We start from the raw sequence: 23,868 nt of genomic DNA on the forward strand, positions 1-23,868 counted from the left end.
CAGCCAGCAGCACTTCAAGCACAGACACCACGGCAGCGGAGCCGACCCCGGTGTCACTATGGCTCTAGATGAGGCTTGTGCAAAGAGAACAGATTCCATTTTCGGAAAAAATACCCACTGTGGCCTCTTCCCTGTGGAGGTGAGAGCAGCAAGTGCAACTTTGTCTTTGACTGCTAGTTTCTGCAGCAGTTGAGGGCTGGGAGCGGAGCGGGGCAGAGGGCAGCTCAGCGCAGCGGGGCGGGCACCGAGGGGCAGACAAAGGCTGTCACGCAGGCGAAGGGACATGCCAGGCAGCGGGGACCGCCCTTCTCTTCCCTGCAAGCTGCGGCAGGAGCAGAAGGGCAACGTGACCTATTCGGGTGACTTGAAGAGCGTTGCAAAGCCAGGCAGACTTCACAACAAAGGAGCGCACCACGTTTCACAGCCTCCGCCGTCCTGCACAGCGTACGCTGGGGAGCGAGCGAACGGGGCCGGCCTCGAGGGGCGAGCATCACTCAGAGCTTGATTAAAACTAGCCAAGTGCTTTATAACCTCTATGTGTTTTTTAAATGTCTCTATTTAAGAAACATACCTCTTAAAACGATAAGGTAGTTTGATAGCTCAGGGCACTGCTCAAACTGTGAAGCAAAGTAATTTTTCTATCATGGTTCCTCCAAGGATCTCCCTTCCCGATAAGTTCTTGAGCGCTGGGGGGCTCCCAGTAGAAACTCCCCATGCACTGGGGTGGGATGGGGAGAGGAGGAGGAGAAAGTAGGGAAGGAGGAAAGAGGGCTCACCACTTTCTAGAGACACAAGCACTAGGATGTTCACCCTCCTGAGAGACAGATGTCCTTCTCCAAGGAGGAAGAGCCAGAAGTGCAAAGGAGAGGAGCTGACAGCTGGCTGGGGATTTTAAGGAAAAAAGTAGGTAGTGGATAACTTGGGCTCTTCAGCCTATGTGTCACCTGGAGCAGCAGGTACGTGCATCAGAAGCCAAGTAGCCTGAAAATTCTGGGCATACCCTCACCCAAAAAGGCAAAAATATCAGTTACCAGGAATTAACATTTGCTGGAGCCCCTTCACGTGCATCCTGGGGCTCCTACACTAAGAGGGTCCCTTCACTTGCTGTCAAGGCAGTCATCCACCGCGGTTAAAAAGTATTAAGGGTCTTATCTCTTCTGCGGGAGAGGCTCTTGAGCGCTCGCTCCCTGGAAAGCCCCCTGTTCTCCAAAGCCTCCCAGGTACCACTCAAGCACCCAGGTTCTGTCTTGGCTACACACAAACCCCAAATTCAGCTCCTACTTACAGAAATGAGCTCTCGCAACCTCACAGAAAATTCACTTCCCTCTGAGAGCCCAGTATTACACCTTAATCCAGGAGCAACCTGCACATTTATCTACCTCAGAGGGATGCCATCAGCCCGGGACACACGGACAGCCTCCCGTTGGCCAAGCACCAAGGACCCTCCCTGAGCAGGACAGACCACCTGGGCAGTCTCAGCCCTGGAGCAAAGGGCTGCGGTGGGAGGCTGCAAGCCGTCCGGCTGCCAGAAGCAAAAGGGTTTAATGAGACGTAGCTGTGAAAATCCTCACCTCTCTCTGGACTGACTTGCACTGAAATGAACTGGACTCAAAGCAGCTGATCTAAGAGCACAGAGAAGTCGCTGGAGGGCTCAGAAAGTGGCATCGTAAGACGAGGAGACATTAAAATCCAAAATAATAAAAGCAACCAAATTTATTAAGGCTTCTCGGAGCCTGTGGGCAAAATAATTTTTCCCCATTTAAAAGTGGGTAAGCCAAAAGAGAAGGTAAGCAATTTGTCATTAGAAGCAATGAAGTGGCAGAGACCGAAGCCCGAAGCAGCAGTGTCCTCACAAACACAATCACCGCCCTGGGCTGGCAAAAGCAGGGTCCCTTTCTCCAGCAGTGCAAGTGGAGAAGCAGGGGTGCTAGCCACGTCTTGCAACAAGTGCATCACCTGCCGAAATAAGAGAGCAATCCTGTGTCACTAGAAAACCCTGCAGCACTTCCAGAAGGTGGCCAGGCCGCTACAACACCCCTGTTACTGTGCCGGGGTGCCAGCCCTTGCACAAGGCTCAGGGAAACGCCTGCGACAGTGCCAGGGTGCAATGCCATGGGGTGCCAGCCCGAGCCAGGCACAGGGAGGTCTCCAGCCGCTGCGCTTGCACAGGAGTTCCTCCAGCTCTGCTGGTAGCTCGAGCCCACCGGCACCACATCTTTCCAAACAGGCAGATGAGGCCCAGCTTTACTGTCATTGCAGCCCTAACCTGGCTTTGCAGAACCTTTGCCAACTACACCATCAACCCACACCACCCCATACAGTCCCACTCCTTCCCAGCCAGGTTGCCTAGCATTCCCCACCAGTGGAAATGCTTCATGAAGCTTTTCCTGCCCCGCATCCTTCCTTCCTATCATTAGCAACAGGGCTACCACCCCGCTCCAGCCCTTCATCCTTATTTTCCCCTTCCCAACAAGTTCACATCACTTCCCAACCCCTACCCCATTAGGAAAGGCTAACCCATGTCTCCATTAACAGTGGACCTGGTGCCCCCATCATTACCACACCATGAGATCCACTTGCTGTCCTTACAGAGTCTCGGGGAAAGCTGTATGGCAGCTGCCCAAAAAGGGCCACCTACACCGAGAAAGAAGAGACCCGGAGCATTTCCACCCTTGATCTGCATACACAAAGGTCATGGGAAAGAGGCAGAGGGGGATGAATCCTTGCAGCCTCATTAGAGGGAAAGAAACTGTTTCTGCAACTAATAATTGATTTCTAAATTTATCCCCTAATTAAATAGGTTCCCTGGATGAATCTGCATGCAAGCTGCAAGGTGATGATTTAGTGCCTGGCTTCCTACGGGAACACATCAACACATGTTTGCAAATCGTCTCTCTCCCAGATTCAAAGGTAGGGTGATCATCTCCCCGTGCCAGCACACCCGGAGCAGATGGGCCCTTCCTGCCACCTGGAGCTTTCAGCAAGCCAAGCCAAGCTTTCCTCTGCACCACGGTTATCAGAACCGGGCGCAGGGGAGAAGAGCATTTGTCACCCGTCTTGTCACTGGTCCCTGTGCTCCTACCCAGCAGGGACTGTCCCAGTGACCAGAGCAGGGGGCCCATCACGACCAGAGCGTGCAGCTCACACCCTGCCCAAGCAGGAGGCCAGCCGGAGGATTTTTTGGCAGGCAGGAGCTGTAAAACCACGGCAAACTGGAAATGCGCTGCCTAAACTCAGCACATAGTAATGGCAAGAATGAGAAACATTATCTCCAAAACATGCTCTTGCTTCCTACATCAATTCCACGGCTGTTCCTGTCTAGTCGCTTTGACTTTTTCCTGCAGACACCATCAGCTAATAAAACCTCAAGAGACGGATCTTGGGATAAAACCAGGCTACAAGCTCTGCAAAAATTAAACACATTTATCACTCTTCTGTGGATTGTTCCTTTTGGAAACCAGAGAGCCCTGATACTCACAGACAACCATCAAAGGACTTTGGACGCGAGAACTCCACCTTAGCTTGAAACAGCGACAGCGCCCAGCAGCTCTGCCGTGTTAAAACCCACACAAATTAACTCCGGCTGCCCAGGACCGTAAGCATGGGGCCCGTAGCCGGCCCATGCAGTGCTGGCTCAGAGCTCTCCCCTCCCAAGGAGGCAGGCACTTGTCTGCATTTACACACCACCTTCTGCCCGTCAGCAGCAGCAACACCTTTCATCTCCTCCTCTTTCCTCCCTGACAACTTTCCACCCGCCAAGACCATTTGTGCACCGGGGATACTGGCATTCAGGGCTCCAGCCCTTTGCTTTGCGGCTTTGGGATCTACAGACATACATTGTCCCTCCTGGTGCCCCACACGTTGGGGTTCCTGCTCTGAGCACGTGGTGCTTGCAAGGATGAGCCGTAAGTGCAGCCTGGTGATCCTTTACAGTGCCCATCGCTGCCACACTGGGCAGATACTGAGGAGCCCTCTGTTCAACCCCTGGCTCTGCCACTGACCCCACAGAAATTTATAAATTCACATATTTATAGATCTGCTTGGCCCTGTTGGGGCTTCTGGCAGGCAAAGACGCGGCCTGCACGTCCTACTCACACCACAGTGAAATCAAACAAATAGAGAAGCTGCTCCCATGAAGATCAAAGAGGCTCTTCTGAGATTTTGAACCTTATCCTGGCCTCTGGTGCAAAATAAAGACCATTTGGAAGTTTCACCATGAGGGAGAGGGGAAAATAACCTGTCTGTCTACCCCCTCCAGCAACAGTGAACGTAGGTCGTGACGCAGCCAGGACCATGGCCATTTGCTGTCCCAGGGTGACTACAGCACACACGGACCCCTACCCACCCGGTCACACGCTCTGCTTTGAAGAATGCGAAAAGGTGGGATTTTCTCCCCCCCTTCCCCTGAAACATGTTCCAAACTGGAGCATCTCCATGGTATTTTGGATTTCTCAGCACTTCTGGATGAAAACTGTCTTGTTAAGTGAGTTCTCAATCAAAAAAAAAAAAAAAAAAAAAGCACTACCACAGACAAAGCTCAGGCCCTAACCTACTTCTGCACTCAAAAATAAAAAATCCATTAGATGGCTAAATACTTTAGGAACTGCGTCCTTTCGTCTCCCCGCTTTGGTTCTCCATCTGTAACAGAGCATCCTCCTTTATAAATTGCCTCTGAGAGCCTCAGATCTCTTCTAAAAGAAAACAGTATTATTCACAGGATAGGAAAGAGATGCAAGAAAGCTAATTAGTCCTCATACAGAGGATTTTGCAATATACAGCATTCAAATGAAGCCTGATTTTCGGATCGCAGTGCTGAAATTTTCGCATTGCGTCACTGGCTTTCTCTTCCAGAGGTGCCTTTTTTGCTCACCTTGAACATTTTTAAAGGAAAAGAAAACTCCTTTAGGTACCAAAGCAAATTCATAATCTAGCTCTCCACCACTTACCAACTTGAGCACATTAAAACTCTGTTAAAAGCAGAGCAAGATGAGTCCTTGAGGCTCTGTTCCCCAAGGATGTGTGTACATAAAGCAAGGAAAATGTGTGGTTATTAGAGTTTAGGTTTATTGTTTTCATAAAACACACTGAAGATTGTGTTTATGATTCTGGAGAAAATAAAACCCTCTCTCCAATTGTTAAAATAATGAACACAAAATACTCCAGTGACTTCTAAACAATCAAACACTTTGGACTTGCACAGCACCTTCTACTCAGGTTTCAGAAAAGTCTGTACAAGAATGAAAATAAGCCTGGATGGGTGGGGGATAAATCCAGCACCTCACCTTATAGCCAGAGGAAGCAGAACAGCTTATACAGTTATTGCATGAGGCTATGTTACACAGATGGGAAGGCAACTGTTCAAAACTCATCGGAAAATTGCTTGAAGAGCCAGTTTTGCTGGGTTTCAGTAACATCCCAGTTTCGGAATTATCAAATCCCATTTGAAAGCCAGACTTGAGCAGAAGAATCATTTAAACACACTCAAAACCAAATGAAAAAGTAAAATCTTAGCCAGCACTTTCTCTGGCCCCCGCACGAGTCGCTTGCAAAGCCTTCTCCAACACAACGTTCACACCTTCAGAGGGCTTTTGCCTGCCCTGTGTCCCTCCCTTCTGCATCTGGCTGCAAGAAGGCATTTGTATCCGTCGCTGCACCAGGTTGGACAAACAGCATTGCCCAAGGAGCCCAACAGCCTCCATCACTCCTGCTCCTCTATCTCCAGCCTGGAGGAAGGACAAACCAAAGGGTTTTTTTTTCTCCTCCTTTAAATATTACAAAGACTACACGAGGTTATGAATTATTGAACGGGGCTGTCTCTTCAGTTTAGCACGATGGTGATGATGGAAGGGAAAGGTGGACCGCAGAGGGGCCGTGTCCCCAGCACGGGAGCGGGGCAAGGAGCCAAGGGGCACGACCAAGCGGGATCCTTACCCAACTGCTTAGTGTCTCTGCCCATCCATCAGAGCCTGACACCTGCCTGGCACCACTCCACGGTGGGGATCGAATTAATCTTGGAAGAAGCCAAGGGAAATACAGCTTCCGCAGCAATGGCTGGCAAGGGAGGGAAGCTCTTCAGACGGGTGAGCCCCTCCATGTCCCTGCACTCCTACTTCAAAGCCTGGGTGGAACCAGGACCTGAGACCCTCTTGGCCATGTCCAGTGGTTAACCTGGATGGCTGACCTGGCAGAAGCAGGTTTTCTTTGGAGCTCCAGCACAAGGGAACAGACTAGGGATAAGGATGGAAAAAGCCAGTGAGGACAGATATTGAGAAACAGAGATGGTGCAGAGTCTAGCTTTCAGATAGTTTTGCAGATGCTTTCTCGAAGGGATTACTGCCAGCTCTAAACCAACCTATCAGTATGAGCCTTTGGGGATTGTAATAAAAACCAAGATGTTTTTCCCAGAGCCAGATTACATACATGATGTCTGAAAATTAAAGGAGCAGCTTAAAAAAAATATTTCAGTTCCATCCCTCCCTTTACATACATTTACTCTCAAGCTCCTCAGAGACAGAGGTCAGCTCCAGAGCAGCGGCGCCCCAGCTGCATTCATCCCCAGAAGCTGGCAAACCATGCAAAAGCACTTGCTGCTCCTCAGACCCACCTTGCTGATCAACGGCTTCATTCCAAGAAGCACAAAACAAGACTGAACTGAGACTTAACCAATTTCAAAGAAGCACCAGGTTCGATACACACAGCCAGATCTTCGAGTTGAGGCAGCACTGAGTGTCCAGACTAACAACCCAGTCTCTGTGCATCCTGCCTCAGCAATATCATCTAAAATTGGTGAGAATGGAGTAGTTTCCAGGGCCCCACTTTTCCGTCTCCTGCAAACTTCTTCTGTGGGCCTCCTTCTGAAAAAAGGACATAACCAAAACCAGCACACAACCCCAATGAGATTTGAGTGTTATAAACTGAAGCACTTGCACTTGGAAAAAGCTGAGAATCAAGCTTCCTGCAATAGATTTGCCACCGTGGCTGCCCTTGATCATCACATCATAAGCTATATTGCTTGTACTCAGAGCTAAGATCCTCATTTAAACACCAGAAGTGAAAACCAGTGTCTTCCCAGAGAAGCATGCAGGAGCCCTGCTAGGTCTAATCCTGCCCTTTGCCTCTGCAAAATGCAACTTATCCCCTGCCTGCGATGACTGTCAGGATGATCACTGCCTGGCTTGCGATTCCTGCCCACTCACTCTTTTTTACTCTGGATGTTAATGGAAAGAAGTCTCTGGATCCATTTGAAATTAATTATACTTCAGTAATTACAGCTGCTATAGGGTAGTATTAGGTCAAACTGCCCTTTTTGTGCTGTGTCTCAAACCCTAGAGATGATGAATGGGCTCATTTTCAGCAGAGCTGGATGCTCGCAGCTCCAGGTGAAGCCCATACAAACCGCAGATGCTTACCACTCCGATACCGCATCATCAGCGCCTGCCAAACGCTTCCTGTAATAAAACATCCAAACTCACACTGTGGAAACACAGTTTTCGCTCGCATTGCTTGCGACTTGTTGTCAGTGTCCCACAGGTCCTCACACACAGCCTCCCCGTGCCATCCCCAAGGTTGTCCTCTCTAGGCTTAAGAAATCTATGTCACTGTTCCCCCCCGAAGGACCTTTTCAGCCCAAAACAGAGATCCTCCGCTCACATTCTAACTCCATGTTAATTATTAAGATAGGGTGGGATTGAAGAGACTAATTACCACTGTAAAGTTACTCTCCTGAAGGCTAGTAAGGGAAGTAATTAGGATGGACAAGCATGGATTACAGAGCTCTAAATCTCTCTCTCTTGTCAAGATAATGCTGCTGCCCAACCTGACAAACGAGTCCATAGGCAAACAAGAAGCAGTCATGGAGATGGAACAATGGCCTGGACCATCAGGGAGCACAGACCCTTCACACTGCAGTGCAAGGGAATCCCTTCTCCAGCAGCTCCAGACTGGAAGCGACAGCCGTAGCCTCCAACACACAACCCTGAGAACCTCAGCACAGCCACCCTGCCCTGGGCTGGGTGACAGGTTGTACCTGCACACACCTTGCTTGCCTGCCGTGGTGGGTTCACCTTGGCTGGCTGCCATACCCCACCGAGCCGCTCTCACTCGAGCTGCTTCGTTCCCAACTCTTCTACCCCCTCCCCAGCCAAGCAGTGCGGGGGGGATGGGGAACGGGGGTTGCCACATGACCCCAGTGTACCCTCACAGTCAATGAGACGGTGTGTTCCTTCAAGTTAACACACCCAGCGCCTTCCCCCTCCACACACCGTGCTTTTGGCTTCTTTGCCTTCATCTAGTCTCTTTTCACCTCACCAGGTATCGGCTAAGACAAGGAGCACACTCGAGCAGTAGACAGAAAAGGACAGCTACTCCGTTAGGCTGTCATGGGACATGCGTCCCCTTGACATGAGGGCAAGGGTGACACTACATGGTGGTACAGCAGTGTGCGACCGCCTTGGGAATGTGGTTGCTTGAAGCAAAACCCCAGGGCCTGGGAAATCCCAAGAGGACCAACCCCGTGCACATCTCCAGCCACCTTCCGCCCCGTGTCCATCAGCTTGTTTGTCCATATGGAAGAGGCCTCACAGGTGAGATACAGCAGTGGCATCTCAGGGGATCTGGACTGAAGCACAACCTCCGCCAGGACCAGCCTACGTGACCTTGTGTGAGCCATTTTGTGCTTCACAGCTACCAGAACACAGTACCCGCACGCCACGTCCCTTCGCTCTGCCGCCCTCTGCGTTTGTGCAAGACACATCAAAAGTGAGGGCCAAGCTCAGGCAGAGCTGCCAGCACCACCAAAATGAATCTTCATAGCGCGAGCGAAGCGCACGAAAGCGAGCCGAGTCCCCCAAGCTCCCCAGCGAGCGCAGACCGCTCGGCTCCTGCTCTCTCCCAGCTGCAGGGAAACCAGCTCGCGGGGTCACGTTCCTACCGCAGCCCTGCGCATCTCACATCCATTCCTCGTGCATACACACAGATTATTTTCCTACAACAATTTCGGGCACCCTGCACTAGAGCATTTATAACTAATACATATTCTAACGTTCCCATTCACCTGAGACACTCGAAACTTTCCTGGCTCATTTGTCAGATTGTGTCTTTTTTTTTTTTTTTTTAATATCTTCCTCCCCTCAGGCCAGTCAAATCAGTCCAGTTAATTTTAATTTCCATGGACATGGAAAGTCATCTTAAGGTCATTTTTGGGTTTTTTTTCCAGTTTGGAGGATTTTGCAGGATTTGCAATTGAGGCCCCTGGTTATCTGCTACATATTGAAAGGAAAAGAAACTGGCTGAGGAGAGACAGTGATGAAGCATCCCATTGACACCCAGGTAATTAAGGAGGAACAAACATGTTTGTTGGCTGAAACAAGGGGGAAAATGATGCAAACCACTTTATTCTAGCAAGGAAGAGAGGAGGGAGAAAAGAAGCAGCAGCAGCTAATGGGTTTCCATCAGAAGGGCCTGCTTTGCTCAATCCAAACCCTTCCCAGGGTGTTCCCCTTTCAGCAGGAAGGTTGCCCGGTGCCATGGGGAGGCTTTTGTCTCTTCTGATCAGAATGACAGCGAAAAAAAGAAACCCACCAAATTGCAAAACACAACCTGATGCATGCGACAGGCAGATCAACACAACCCCATTCTGAAGGCAGAAAAAAAATTATTTTATATATATATATATATCCTAAGGGCTCAGAATCATTGACGCCCAGAGGCTTGCCACAGGATAGCCCCCTTTTCCCTTGGCCAGCTTTAGCATTAAGGTCCAGGAAATTATTCCCTTGGGAAACCGGTGACTCGCAGCGTTAGCCCAGCTCGGGGCCAGGACCAGCCGCTGCCGGGGCCATGCTGACACACCACAGCAAGAAACAACGTCCATGGTGAACTTCAGCGCTCGGCTCCCAAAGCGAGCCTAACGCAGGCGCGTCAATCTGCGCTCCAAATGTGTTTATTAAATGTTTTTAATATCGCAGTTGCTGACAGAGTAATGCAATCAAGCTTGAGTCGCACATCTTCCCAAGTCTGTGGGGACCGCGGCTACAAGCCTGTTTTTGTTTCTTTCCCAGGGAATGATCAAGATACAGGACTTGCAGCTCAAATCACACGCACTCTCCAGGGGCAGGCGGCGGTAATTAGTTTGTGTGCATTGGAGGCATTTTCAGTTTCAAGCCCTGCTCGGGGAACCTGGCAGGAATACTGAAGCTGCTGGGCAGCGAGCGCTCTGGAGAGACCTCGTCCTGCTGGTGGGTGCCGAGCAGGTACAACGCTGGCCTCAAGCTCTCGAAAACTGGCCTTCTCCCACCAATTATTTGCTATCTAAAAAGCGCTGTACGCCAGGCTTGTTTTTCTCCCATGGGCAAGCGTCTTCCAGAGATGAGCAGCTATGAGAAATAGCTTATTTCAGTCTCCTTAAAACAAACCAAATCCTATTATTCTGGTAGTGCTTCACCCCGCTCTCCCAGCCCCAGGAGATGATGTCCCCCCCAGGCAGAGCTCCCCTGGTCCGAGGCACCACCACCACCCCAAGCTCACGACACCCTGAAGACGCGGGGGAGAGGGCAAACCCGCAGCTCCCCAGCAGCACCAGGGCTCAGAGGAGGATGGGGAACATCAGAGAGGGTAGCGCTGGACTACCAGATCCTTAACCCCAGTTTTAGCTCTGCTGTAAGCTAGACTCAGGCTGCCTTTGAGTCATCTGAACGCTGCGGTCCGGAGCTACAGAGCCTTCCTTCAGCAAGTCCTGTTCCCTGGACATGCAAGAAACCTTGGAAACCATGAGACAGACTGATGCAGCCGCCAGCGAGTACACGGGCAGCCTGCAGCAGTGATCTGCACACCTCCAGCTGCTCGGGGCAGGTCCTCCCAAGATGCTAATGCTGTAAGAGTACAGCTGAAGTCAGGACTATTTTCCTGCTGACTGTGAAATCGGCGGGGGGAAAAAGAAGAAAAGAGGAATGTATTGCCCTGTACATTTGTCCAAATATAGCACTATCAAACGCAGATTGGACATCAGGCCACAGCCATGAGATTAAGTCATTTTTCTGTTTGCTGAAAGCATTAAGGGAAAAAAAACCCTTAAAATGTTTTGTTGTGAACTTGATGTTTCATTTGACAATTAGTTCTGAAATAGCGAATGCTTGAAACAAAGCCAAAAACCCCCTGAATTGTAGAAGAAGATCATTAAATCACTCTTGGGCCAAACCCAATGAAAAAACAAACAAACAAACAAACAAAAAAAACAGAAAAGGAAAGGAAAGAAAATGCTTGAGTCAGAAAAATCCCAGCTTTGCACTGGGACCAGCCTTGTCCCTGGGACTGACCATGGGGCACCGCAAAGGAGAGCAAGACGGAGACCCCCACGAGCTCGGCCTGTGGGACGAATGGCGCTGCCCTCGCCCTTCCCGGAGCGCAACTTGCATCTCGCCGGCTCTCTCCTGCCCGCTGTGCTGCCTCCGTATGTCGGCATTGATTAGGCAGCATTTGCACGCCAAGATCTGGGCAACACGAGCTGCTAACGGCCAGCACCAGCCCCGCGCAGCAGCCCCGACACGACTCCAGCATCCTGCCTGTTAAGCTGTTTATTTTCCACGTCAATGCATCCAAGGCACAAGGCCTTTCACACCTGTGGGTCAGGAGGGATTAGGTGTGTGCCCACGCACGGGGGCGAGGGGATGCAGAGGGCTCCCCACCACTACACATGAGATCAGCTGCAGTGATTAGAAGTCAAAATTAAAACATAAAACAGCACCTAGCAAATCCAGGGGAGAGACACAGCTGGTGGCTAGTATTAAGGAAGGAAAAAAAAAGTTAAGTTCACATCTGAATTCACCTTCTGTGTGTCATTTAATGGGGTTCACTGCTGCCACCCCTGTAGCCTCCCGCTGGCGGGGCAGTCCCATCTCCCTTCCACCGCTCCCAGGCTAAAGAGGCGAGGCAAGGCAAGCTGGCCAGCCCCAGAGCCCGGCAGCCAACCCTCAGCCAGGCCAAACACCCCGAATTAGCCCCTTCACACCAGTGACCCCAGGAGAAACCCTAATGCTGCTGGCGGGTACGTTCGCCACCCCACACACCCAGCCAGGAGCCAGGGAACTCTCCTTGGGCTTCAACTCATACCTCCTGCTCCTTCTGAGCTGTCCTTTTGCTAACAGATCTCCAGGCACTCGCTCTTGCCCGACTTTTTTAAGGCAAAGCCACAATATAACCCCAAACTAAGAGATACAACTTCCACTCACAGCAACTCCCGGGGCTGCGCCTCCCTCCCACCGCCCCAGCTTGGAGCAAAGGCTGCGGGAACAGATGTACCAAGGCACGAGGAGTTTAAGAGGCTCCTTGCTTGCATGGAGCTGTGCTGCTGCAGGGAAGAGGAAGCAGCGGGGAGATAAGTACTCGCTTCTGCACACGGTACAGAGAAGGATTAGATACTTACAAATATTTTATCCTAGCTAAAGTAATTGCACCACTTGTTCTTATGAGTCAGAGCTATTTATTTTCATGCTTCAGGGCATCAGTTGATCACACCAGCTGAGGTCAGGCAGAAATTCCCATTGCTCCTGTAAGCATTTTGCATATTGCAGGGAAGTGCGTTAGCACAAGGTACTGCAGCCTGGCACTCCCCTCGTCCCAGCCCGCTTCGGTCCTCACCGGGTGCAGAGCTCACGCCAGCAGGAACAACTTCTCCACCTTAACCCCCCCAGCACAACCCAGGAAACAGCCCTTGCCTCTCTCTAGTTTAACTTCTGGTAGTGGAGAAGCACATCCCATGCTCCTGCCTTGGGGTGGAGGATACTGAGGCTGTCGGTACCATAGCCACATCCAGCTGCGCTCCATCCTCCAGGCAGCAACCGGGCAGAGACACCAGCAGAAAGAGCATCCAAATGAGAAGAGATGCTATCGGCCATATAGAAGGCAAAAATAAAAATAACTCCTTTTGACCCTGAGCACAAGAGCCAAACCAGGGTCACCAAAGCTCATTTCGGTGGCCAGCAACTCCGCGGCCTTTGCCAGGAGCAGACACAGATAACTGCTCATTTCTGAGCGTTTGCCGATGCACAGCTCTAATTGTGTCACCGCAGAGAACCCTCCCAAAAACCAATGCTTGGTCAACATTAATAAATAAAAAACAGGCAGCACGTACATGGAAGGGGCAGAGGAACGCAACACAACAGCCACAAGTATCGGACCAGGAAAAAACCACCTCCCATCCTCCCTCCCAGTGTTACCTATCCAGCTCCACTAACTCAGGAGCATTTCATAAAGGTCTTGGAAAGAAACAGCCCTTGATCTTCAAGCACCGAGCATGAAATGAAGCAGCAGAGGCCAATGCTCACCAAATAAAAGGTTCCCTTCACAGAAACAACAGGTCGCCTGCTCCTGGAGTGAAACGCATGCACGTGCCGGGAGCCCCTCCGGCAGCAGGCGGGAGGGGCTGCAAGGTGCTTCGCCATACCTGATGGTGCACACACAAACCTGGTCAAAGAGAACCCCATACCATGCATCCAGCTTGAAATACCTCCGGGAGCTGTGACAGCACAGGACTGCTCTCCTCTCCCCTTCCTTTCACCCTGCTCATCCCCTGACTTCATCCCCAGCTGTCCTCCCAAACAGCATCATTTTGCCTCCTCACCCCTGCTCAGATGCTCACCAACAGCCAGGTATCTTATGTTTCCTCATCTGCGCTTCACTGATCCCCATTAGTAATTACACTGCTGCGGCAGCAGCTCTGTAACTTTAATTATAAGACAATTTCTGTTCTAATCCCTGGTTTTGACTCACTACCGCAGACCCCCCCCTTCCTCTCCCCCATCCTCTCATTCGGTCATTTCAGAAGTGAAGTCATGCAGATAAGAAGGAGTTTGAACAATTAGGTATAATGATAATATGGACATCACTTTCATACAGATATCTGAATAGCGTGTCAAGGGCAGGAGCACAAACCCAGCCTGCTCTCTGAAGCCTTGCCATTTCTTATGTCATCAGAAACAGCGACAGGATCCTTTCTGAAAGCTTGCATTTATTTACTTTTCAAACAAATCATTTTCTGTCCGTTGTCTCCAAAGCTCTGGGACACCCTCCCCTCACTGCTGGCATCTCGCCTTCCAGCAGAGCCCACCGCAGCGACGATGTACCCGCGAACTGCACTAAGGGCTGCAGAATCCCCAAAACCTCCACAACCAGAGCACTCCATCAGCATCCTCTGGGTGACATCCCCTGCGAGGCAGCTGGGTTGTGGGGAGGGCATCAGGAAAGTAAAGCTCTTCAGCCCAGAAGTCAGAAACCCCAGGTTTCACACCCAGATCTTCAGCTCAACTCACTCGACTTCACCTCTCATCCCCCCACCTGTCACTGGGGGTAATATTTTTTTCCTGACATCCTTTGTTATTCAGAGATAGAAGATTCTGTAAATGCTGAATTATTATCATCAAATTATACTACTCAGAACATTGTCTCCCTTTGGGATTCATGCTGCAGGAGAGAGCACAGCACAGGCACCCAGGGCTGAAATGTGCCACGTTTAGTTCCCTTAGAGATAGTGGGGATGGATGCTGCTTCAGTATTTTCCCTCTTCCTCAGCTGTCCTGGAAGAGTCTCTCTGACAGGTCTTCTGCTGGAAAGAACTGAACTATATTTGGAAGGTAATTTTGGAGCAAATGGGAACAGAAGTGTCAGAGTTGTCATGACGAGATTTTTTGGAATTTCCTTCCCATTTCAGGGGAGGGGCAGGGGGAAATAAAGACATTTTGCATTTCATTGTTTTCAAAATGGGATGGCTCCTGCCACCGCCTCCAGCTTCCCTGGGCTCCCCACAGGCTCCTGGCTGGAGGACTCCACGAAAGCCCCTGAAATGGAGCCAGCCAGCCCCACATATTTGGTTGTCTCTCATTTGTACTTTCAGAAATAAAGCAGATTCCAGATGAAGCCACTTAGAGCATGGGACAAGGGGGCACCCCATTAAGGTTCCTGCAGGCGAATCCGTCATCCAGCCTCTTCCTGGACCAGTGATGGCCAGCACTAACAGGCATCCAGCACTGCATCTCCAGGCACACATCTCCCCCTGAACACCCAGGAAAGTCTACCCACATCGCTGGGACTTCTCAAAATTACAGCACACAAGCACAGAGCCTGCCAAGTCCGGTCCCGGTACCCGCGAGGCAGGGCTTGGCGCTCTGCACAAAACCCGGGGCACAGGGCTGCCGCTCTGGGGGAGCACCTTCTGCCGACCGCCTGGAGAAGGACCAGCGCCCATCTCCCCGCGCCTGCCCATTTTAAGCCTTCACTTTGACATCTTCAATCCCCTCAAATGTCACCTTTTCAGGAAAGGAGGCAAAGACAGCCAAAGCTCCAGAGATGGGCAAAGGCTAATAAATTGTTAAGGGTTGAGAAGAGAGCCAGGATAATGAGATTCCCCGGGAAGTGCAGCCGGCAACCGAAGGAAAGCAGCAGTCTGCGCCCAGCTTGGCTGAGCCCTGGTATCATCACCAACACAGCTGCTCCGACGCCTGCCTCTTTCCATAACTCAGGCCAACAGCCCCAGAAATCTTCCAAACAAGTAATGGGGAAAACACAAACGCCGCAGGCATGCGACAGCGCAGCAAGAAGCCATCAAGCTCGCAAGCAGGGGGAGAGGAGAGGGAAAGCTCTTGCAAGCAACAGCCTGCAGCTCTGGCTGGGAGATTTTGCTCCTCCTCTGCTACATAACATGCTATCAGTTTTTGTCTAAATGCTTTTTCCCCGCAAAACTTGCCCTGTTCCCCCTCCCACAACAAGTTTCATGCAGCAACACCCCAGCTAGCACGGGCACTGGAGACATTAGCCACCAGTCCTGCAGGGAAACTGGGCTTCCTGCACCCGCAGCACACCACGCCAGCACCTCTGCTCCCTGTCCATCAGCCCAGCTCGGGCAGGACGTCCCATTTCATCCCAGGGCCCCCCACAGCAGCCTCTCCCAGAAGGGTCTGGGCACTGCACCCAGGGCAGGCTGCCCTCCCACCTCTCCCCCAGCTCAGGGTGCAGCCTGGCTCCCTCCTCCCAGTGCTCGGGCTGTCACGGCTTCTCCCTGGGAATGATAAGAGCAGATGATACAAGACCTTGAATTTAACTGCAGCGGGAGGAAAAAAAAAAGTTCAGAGTTATAAAGAACCCCTTTCATAAGCCACATTATTTGTGTCTCTTTTCTAAAGAATTTTAGAGTTTTCTTGGGGATTGGTTTGAGTTTTGCAGTTCAGGGCCACAGCTTGCACAGAAATAGGCGTACGGCTGGGCAGCCAGTCGCCCATGAGCATCCTGCTGGTACAGCACGGGAGGTGTCCGCCGTCACACCCAGCCGCTGCGTAACCAGGGCCAATATCTCGCCTTCTCAGTTACCTGCTGGACCCTCACTTCCCAGTGCCGCACACACACCCTCCTGCTTACCCTGGATGTGCTGAAGGACCAGTTTCAAACCCTCACACACGAGACAAAGCACTGGCAGATGCTTCATGGAGATGGGAGAACATTTAAAAATAAAAAATCCCACACCCTTCAAGCTGTGTGGTTCAACCTGCCACGGCAGTTGCTGATTTGCTTGTAGCAGAAACCCCGGCCAGGGTTTTCCCATGCTCTTTGGGGGCTGCTTCTTGTTTGGACCTCCTGCTACCAGAGAAGAAGGGGCACAGTTGTGCAGTGGGCATTAGCAAACGGATTACCTGGGCATTGCAGGGAAGGGTCTTACTGGTGTGGAGGGGAACAGAGAGGGGAAGAGGCACAAGGCCAGCCTCGCTGGAGAGCAAACAGTGATTAAATATTTATAGATTTTAATGCATTGATTTGTTAAGTCGGGAAACAGTCCTTTAAGAGTTTGAAGATGCCTTTCAAGGTAATTCTTAATCAGCAACCCAGGTGCAGCAAAGAGGAGCTTGACAAGAGGTAGAAACGACTCCAGGGGAAGGTCTTGAAAGCGGGCCTCTCCCCTCCTCACCTGGCAGGAGACCCCTACGGCCAGGATGGGATCCGGAATGCTCAAAAAGCCCCGCAAGAGATTTATGTCCAAGGCTTTCTAATTAAGTTTCTCCTGTAAGGGATTTATTTTTGGGCAGCATTTTTGCAGGAGAAAATTAAATTACACTGCTTAAGGAGAAACAAACTAGAGTATTTCATGCCGGCCATAAAAGAAATACTCCACACCGCTTCCAAACTCTGCACCATCTGACTGAGGAAAGCTGCTGCCCACTCCAGTCTCTGCCATCTCTACACCGGCTCCTTGCCTTGCTTTGGAAAAAACTCCAATAACCATAAAATAACCAAAAACGGGGGGGTGCCCAGCAAATGCTGACCCAGGTAAGGCGTTGCCGGTCATTGTCCCTGGAAGCACTGCCAAGTTTAGCACAAGGTCCCCCGTTACGGGAGGACACAGATCTGTGGTGCTCCTCACTCGCATTAAGGTTGCACCTACACCCGCCCAAGCCAGGACAGACCTGGGTGGCACCGTTTGGCCTCTGGAAATATTTCAGTGCCACCAAAGCAAAGGTGTTCGAATAGGCCATGCTCCTGGGCAAGTGCTGCACACCTTCGCCAGGTTTATGCCGAAGCCGATGGCAAACCAGCCTCCCCCATCCCTCATTTATGATGGCGCAGAGCTGGAAGCAGGACACATGCCCAGCAGAACCCCAAACTCCCTGCAGTCCAGCCATGAGAAATAATATTTCAAAGTAAAATGACAGTTTTGATTCTAATTCAGCCAACTGGAGGGTACAGCTTAAGTGTTCACCCTTTGCCCCCACCCGCCCTTTCTTCAGTGAAATTATATTTTCTGAAAGGAGTTTTGGATGCTCCTCTCTGGCTGGGAAGCATCAAGCAGCCCCAGGGCTGCAAATACAGCATCCCATAGTCCATTGAATCCATTAGCTTACTTATCAATATGAGATTAATTATTCCAGTTCACAGGATATTTGGTTATTTCTTAATGCTCCAACAAAAACATTTGAAAGAGCTGAGATGCTCTTGCCTTGGCTCGCTGGATTAGCTGCTCCTCATGGCCACTGCCAGCTTTTAAGACACAAGCAAACGCCTCCTCTGGGCTTACAAACAAAATGACAAATAAAATCCCATTTCAGGAGCACCCGCTGATGCCTGAGCTGGTGAGGTCCTCTCCTGCAGCCCCATCCAGGGAGGAGAGGGGGCTACAGTCTAACCTCCACTGATGACTCTTAAGTATAAGCAAGTGCGCCTTGAGTTCGGGTTTCTGCTGACAAATTTTAACAGGAAAGGGAGGAGGGGGACCGAAGAGGGAGGGAGCATGCAAACAGGGAAATACAAGAAATCGCACACATTTTGTTCCCGAATCCTCCAAACGTGACTCACTTTGCTCTATTGTGACAAACTGAAACGCCTCTGAGTTCATTTCACGTCTCATCCATTCTCTGAATAATGGGAAAATCCCGCTTTGTTTCTCTAAGATATCAGCACGCGCGACGCGCCACGTACACCCGGTTCCATTAGATATAATGGAACGAGATTGTCCCAGAAGTTGTTTTCAATTGCTTGAGTGCATCCTTCATTTAGGGAAACAAGAATATATGAGCTACTCTACCCCAGCTGATGTGAGGACACAATTTTTAAGCTGAAGTCAGGGCCATTTGTTTCCTGGCTTTGGCATGGGAAGAGGGTTGGTCCTTCCTCAGCTCCAGGACTGGGTTAGCCACGAGGTTTGGCCACCCTCCTCAGGAAACTCAGGCTCCCACCAGCACGAAGCCATGCGTGAAACCGGAGGTCAAGCCGTCCTACGGCAAAGGGTCCCCTCTCCCTGTGTTTCAAGCTTGGGTGCTGCTATTAGGCACTGAAGCATTGAGATGCTACACGACGTGCCAGCAATGTCCAAGCAAGGATGCTGCGAGACGCACCAGGGATGCCTGCGCTCCTCTGACCTGGTTTCCCAGTATGTCCCATTGTGCCCTCATGCAGCACATAATGGTGACAGTTGTACAATCAGAGGGCTCGGGAACACAAGGAGACCTCAATGCAGGAGGCCTCAATAGTAACAAAAAAGCCTGCTTATCTGCCAAGGAAAGCCGATCCCCCAGGAACCCATGTTCTAGCTGGCTGCCTACAATTTACTTTGACTTCTTGGGACAAAAGAAAGTTTGAAAGCCTTGGAGACAAACCAGGCTGCCTTAAAGACACCATCTGTGATAACGAGGTTGTTAGCATTGCTAACATTACTTCTGTATTCAGAAGGAACCGATGGGGCTTAGTGGGGGGGAGAACAACAGATCACAGCAGCCAGGTTTTGAGTTTTGTTTTTTTAATTGACTGCCACCTTGAGATAGTTCCTCTTCCCAACATGAAGGAAAAAAAAAAAAGAAAAAGAAAAAAAAATCACAGCAAAGAAAACAGTATCTTGAGCCTATCGGATGCTTTTCAGCAAAGCATTGGCTTGAAGCCTCCACAGCACTGGTGCTTAAAGCAAAGCACACGCCTGAGCTGCGTTGCCAAATCGGGACCAGCACTCCCAGAACAAATTCACCCAATTACTTGTCGTGCGCTCGCAGGCCGCGACAGCGCTCACCCCCAGCCACGCCGTGCACTGGGGACTTCAGGCCTTTCAAGTTTAACAAGTTTTAGGTTTTTTCCTTGCGGAAAGCAAGCAAGCACAACCAGAACAACAAAACCTCCCCCCCCACCACCCCCAAAGCACAGAACCCCTTTCAAGCTATTCTTTCCCACTAAGTATTTATTTTCTTTTCAGATTTACCTCCCCAGCTCTACAGAGAAGGAACAGAACAGAAGGAAGCAGCCAGACCAGCAAACACCACCAGCTGGCACTGGGGTCTGCGGGGAGGGGAGCGAGGCTCTCAAAGGCAGGTGGTCCCAGGGCTCTGCCCCGGCCAGCGTCTGCTCCCTGCAGTCCCTTGCCCAAAAGCTTATCCCAGCCCTATCCTTACTTCCAGAGAGATGAGCTCAGGGCAACGCTGAATCATACTTTTTTCCCTAGAGTTGGCACCCAGCCCTCCCTCTATAGCTTCTCCTGGCTTGGTTTCAACAGCAATAGGTTTTATTATTATGCCTTGCTGCCCTAATTCTCTCTGCACTCAATTTTTCATTGACACGTCCACCCTCTGCTGCGTTTGCTAGCTCTGGGCAGGCAGCAGGCAGCGCTCGGTCACCTGCCCACACGAAACTGGAGCTGAGGGGCAGGAGAGACACCCGTCTGGTCCTACCGGCATCTGCGTGGACATGGCCCTGCAGGAGAGGGAAGGCTGGGAAGTTTCTGAAGGGAGCACAAAGACACGGAGGGGGAGCCGGTGAACGAAAGGAAAGCCAAGGAAAGCAAAGAATGATGCAGCACAAAAAGTGAAGGGTCAGGGAAGAGAAAGAGAGCAAAACCAACAAAAATGTGGTTGACAGGGTAGGGCACCCAACATCGACACATGGTGATGAAATAGCCGCATGGCACCAGCACAAGGCACCGGCAGGGCTGACGTTTCCTCGCCCCGTGGGAACTCTCCGGGTTCCAGCTGTCACCAGTCCAGCCCTGCCTGGCTCCCGGTCACCTTTCCACAGCCCCGCTGGGACACCCAGAAGAGCAGCAGGGGAAGACATGGATGGTTTTGCTCCCACGACTGTGGAGGCTCGTTTCTGCTTTCTCTTCTGGGTTGGGAAGTGGAAGGTGGTTGCCCCCAGTTCACTCCTGGGGTTTCCCCCCAAAAAAGAAGAGCACTAGAAAATGGATTGCTCCTAGAAGACCCACCTCGAAGCCAGTATTACAGCTCCAAGCGCTACGTCCATCTGCCTCGGGCTGCAAGGCAGGTGGGACGGGAGCCTGGCAGCACCCTCATTTTGCCTTCAGCCCAGGGCTTTCCACCGCTCCACTTGGGAGCGGCAGGCAGATGCGCAAGCACAGCACCTGACCCACAGCCCCTGACCCGGCTGCCGCTGGCTGTCCCCAAAAGCCACCTCACCCACTCCTGGTGGCTTTGCCACGCCATCCCAGCCCATTCCATCACAATTTTTATTCACAGGGGGCATGCAAATACCTGCCAAGGAGCAGCCCTGCCAGGGGTGAGAGCAAGGGGATTGGAGCCAGCACGGCCCTGGGGGCTCCGAGGAGGAGGAGGAGGAGGACAGCGCCGGTTCACAGCTGCCTGCTGAACACAATGCTGAGATGGAGAATGGCCTGTGATTACAATTTGAAGGGCTTCTATGCACTAAAAGGGAACTGATTCAATTGTGTCGCAACTCCTGAGAAGCTGTCAGCAATCAAGGCGTTTTCCCCGCTACAATCATCAGAGGCAGGGTGCGAGCGAGAGCAGGAAAAAAGTATAGCTTAGGTGATGGCAAGGTACAGCAGCGCAGCTCATTCTGCAGCTGCAATTTCCTTCCCCATCAGCATCCATCGCAGGCAGGAGGGAGCATCAGGGGGACTGGGGGGACAGAGGAGATGCTGGTTTGTGAAACAATTCCCTGACAAATGCTGGATGCCCCTGAGACCCGCCAAGCCCAGAACCTCCAAGATCGGAGGAGTAGGGGATGCTGCAGGGGATGAACCTGTTATGCACGTTTTGTGACCACTGGCTCTCGGAGCAGCGGGTGGCACGCGAGAGCCCACAAGCTCACCTGCGTGTGCCACGTCCCCCTCGACTGCAGCTGTCAGCAGGCAGCATGAAGGCAGCCAGCCATCCCACACAGGCAGCGCTCCCATCCCAGGCACCTGCTGCATCCCAACTCCTTTCCCTGGCTGCAATTAATTCAGGTAAAATTTTAGCCCAGCCTCCCTTCCCCATACGCACCCCAACAGCGGTGGCTCCTGCAGCCAAGCCCAGCACCCATCCCTTCATTCTGAAATCCAAAGCAACGCAGAGCTGCCAGCTTCCACTCCACCAATTCAAGATCCAAGCCACCGGAATCCACTAGCAACATTTCACTGCAAACCTCAGACCAGGCCAAGAAAACTTTAACACAGACAAGCTACAAACAGAAACCCCTCCTGCTCCTGCCCTTCCTCGTGCACCCCACTATTCACAGGAAGCATGAATACTCACGAGGTGCATTTGGAGGGGAAGGAGGCAAAGCAGATCACAGAGCTGGTGGGCCCCAAAGACAACTGTAATGCCAACCCCTGCCTGTGCCCAGCACCAGCTGCCTGCAGCCCCCGGGACCCCAGCAGCACCAGCAGCTTGGAGTTGCTTGTGCCACTCATGCACAAAACTCAGTTTGCAGAGTTGGAAAGCAACCCGAGACGATTTCAGGTTTGGGGGCTGTAAGAGATTGGGATTTCATTTTAAAAAGCCAGCCCCATGTCCAAAACACTTGCTTTGCCACAAGCTCCACTCAGCCACTAATCCCAAAACCGAGTCACCGGCACGCTCGGAGCAGGGCTGAAGTCTGCACATTATGTCAGAGTTTATCCCCTGCCCATGGACAAATTCTTCCCAGAAAAAAGCAACCACATAAAAGCTTCATCAGGAAGGATGGCACCAGGACCTGCGTGTTCATCTGCCCATCTGCAGACCCCCCTGTTCACCCAGCTGAAGGTGGGTTTTTTTTTAAAGTTTTGCAGAACTACTGTAAAAGAAAACGCAGATCTCCAAAGCCTGCTTGAAATCAGCAAAATGCATTACATGCACATTGGTAGGTAGAAGCTATCCTATTATCCAAGGAGATTATAATTACCTCATTTGCCTATTAAAAGGATGTTGTGACAATATTTAAGTTAGAATACTTTGGTTATTTGCTAAAAATTATGTGGCAGCAATCAAGTGAAAATTTAGGCTGTAATACAGCTATTGCAATATTGCTAGTAATTTCTGTAACTAATAACAATTATTTTTAACACATTAGCCAACATGTTTAAAGAGGCTTTTTTATATACACATACATACATGTGTACATATACACATGTGCTGATGGGCAACAAGGGTTCAATTCCCTTCTCCCAAAACTGAGACCTTTCTTCTTCAGCACAGCATGGGATCATAGAATCACAGAATCGTTTAGGTTGGAAAAAACCTTTAAGATCATCAAACCCAACCATTAATCCAGCACTGTCAAGTCCACCACTAAACCATGTCCCCAAGCACCACATTGCACATCTTTTAAATACCTCCAGGGATGGAGACTCAACCGCTTCCCTGGGCAGCCTCTTCCAATGCTTGACAACCCTTTTGGTGAAGTAATTTTCCCTCATCTCCAATCTAAACCTCCCCTGACGCAGCTTGAGGCTGTTTCCTCTCATCCCATCACTGGTGACCTGGGAGCAGAGACCAGCCCCCCCCTCACTCCAGCCCCTCTCAGGCAGCTGCAGAGAGCGAGAAGGGCTCCCCTCAGCCCCCTCTTCTCCAGGCTAACCCCCCCCAGCTCCCCCAGCCGCCCCCCAGCACACTTGTGCTCCAGACCCTGCCCCAGCCCCGCTGCCCTTCTCTGGACACGCTCCAGCCCCTCAAGGCCCTTCTTGTCCCGAGGGGCCCAAACCTGAGCCCAGCATTCGAGGTGGGGCCTCCCCAGGGCCGAGCACAGGGGCCCCATCCCTGCCCGGCTCCTGCTGGCCACCCCAGTGCTGACACAAGCCCGGGGACTGGTGGCCTCCTTGGCCACCTGGGCACTGCTGGCTCATGCCCAGCCGCTGTCAGCCAGCACTCCCAGGGCCTTCTCCGCCGGGCACTTCCCAGCCCCTCTGCCCCAGGCCTGCAGCGTTGCCTGGGGTTGGTGTGACCCAAGGGCAGGACCTGGCACTTGGCCTTGTTAAACCTCACACAGCTGGCCTTGGCCCATCGATCCAGCCTGTCCAGGTCCCTCTGCAGAGCCCTCCTGCCCTCGAGCAGATCGATGCTTTCACCCAACTTGGAGTTATCTGCAAACTTACTGAGGGTGCACTCAACCCCCTCGTCCAGATCATTGATAAAGATA

The 23,868-nt window shown here is 51.4% G+C and overlaps 1 protein-coding gene across 2 annotated transcripts in view; it reads right to left on the minus strand.

Moving 5' to 3' along the window:
* ASTN2 (astrotactin 2) overlaps window positions 1–23,868 on the minus strand; it is a 358,803-nt gene that overhangs the window by 311,875 nt on the left and 23,060 nt on the right. The window contains exon 2 of one of the 2 annotated variants that reach the window (XM_075111901.1): window positions 15,980–16,045. The exons of the other annotated variant lie outside the window; for it this stretch is intronic. Within the exon in view, the coding sequence (XP_074968002.1) occupies window positions 15,980–16,045 (66 nt within the window). The remainder of the gene's footprint in view (window positions 1–15,979; window positions 16,046–23,868) is intronic. 2 annotated transcript variants of the gene reach the window in all.

This window comes from Phalacrocorax aristotelis, chromosome 17, assembly GCF_949628215.1.
Source record: "Phalacrocorax aristotelis chromosome 17, bGulAri2.1, whole genome shotgun sequence".
NCBI lineage: Eukaryota > Metazoa > Chordata > Aves > Suliformes > Phalacrocoracidae > Phalacrocorax > Phalacrocorax aristotelis.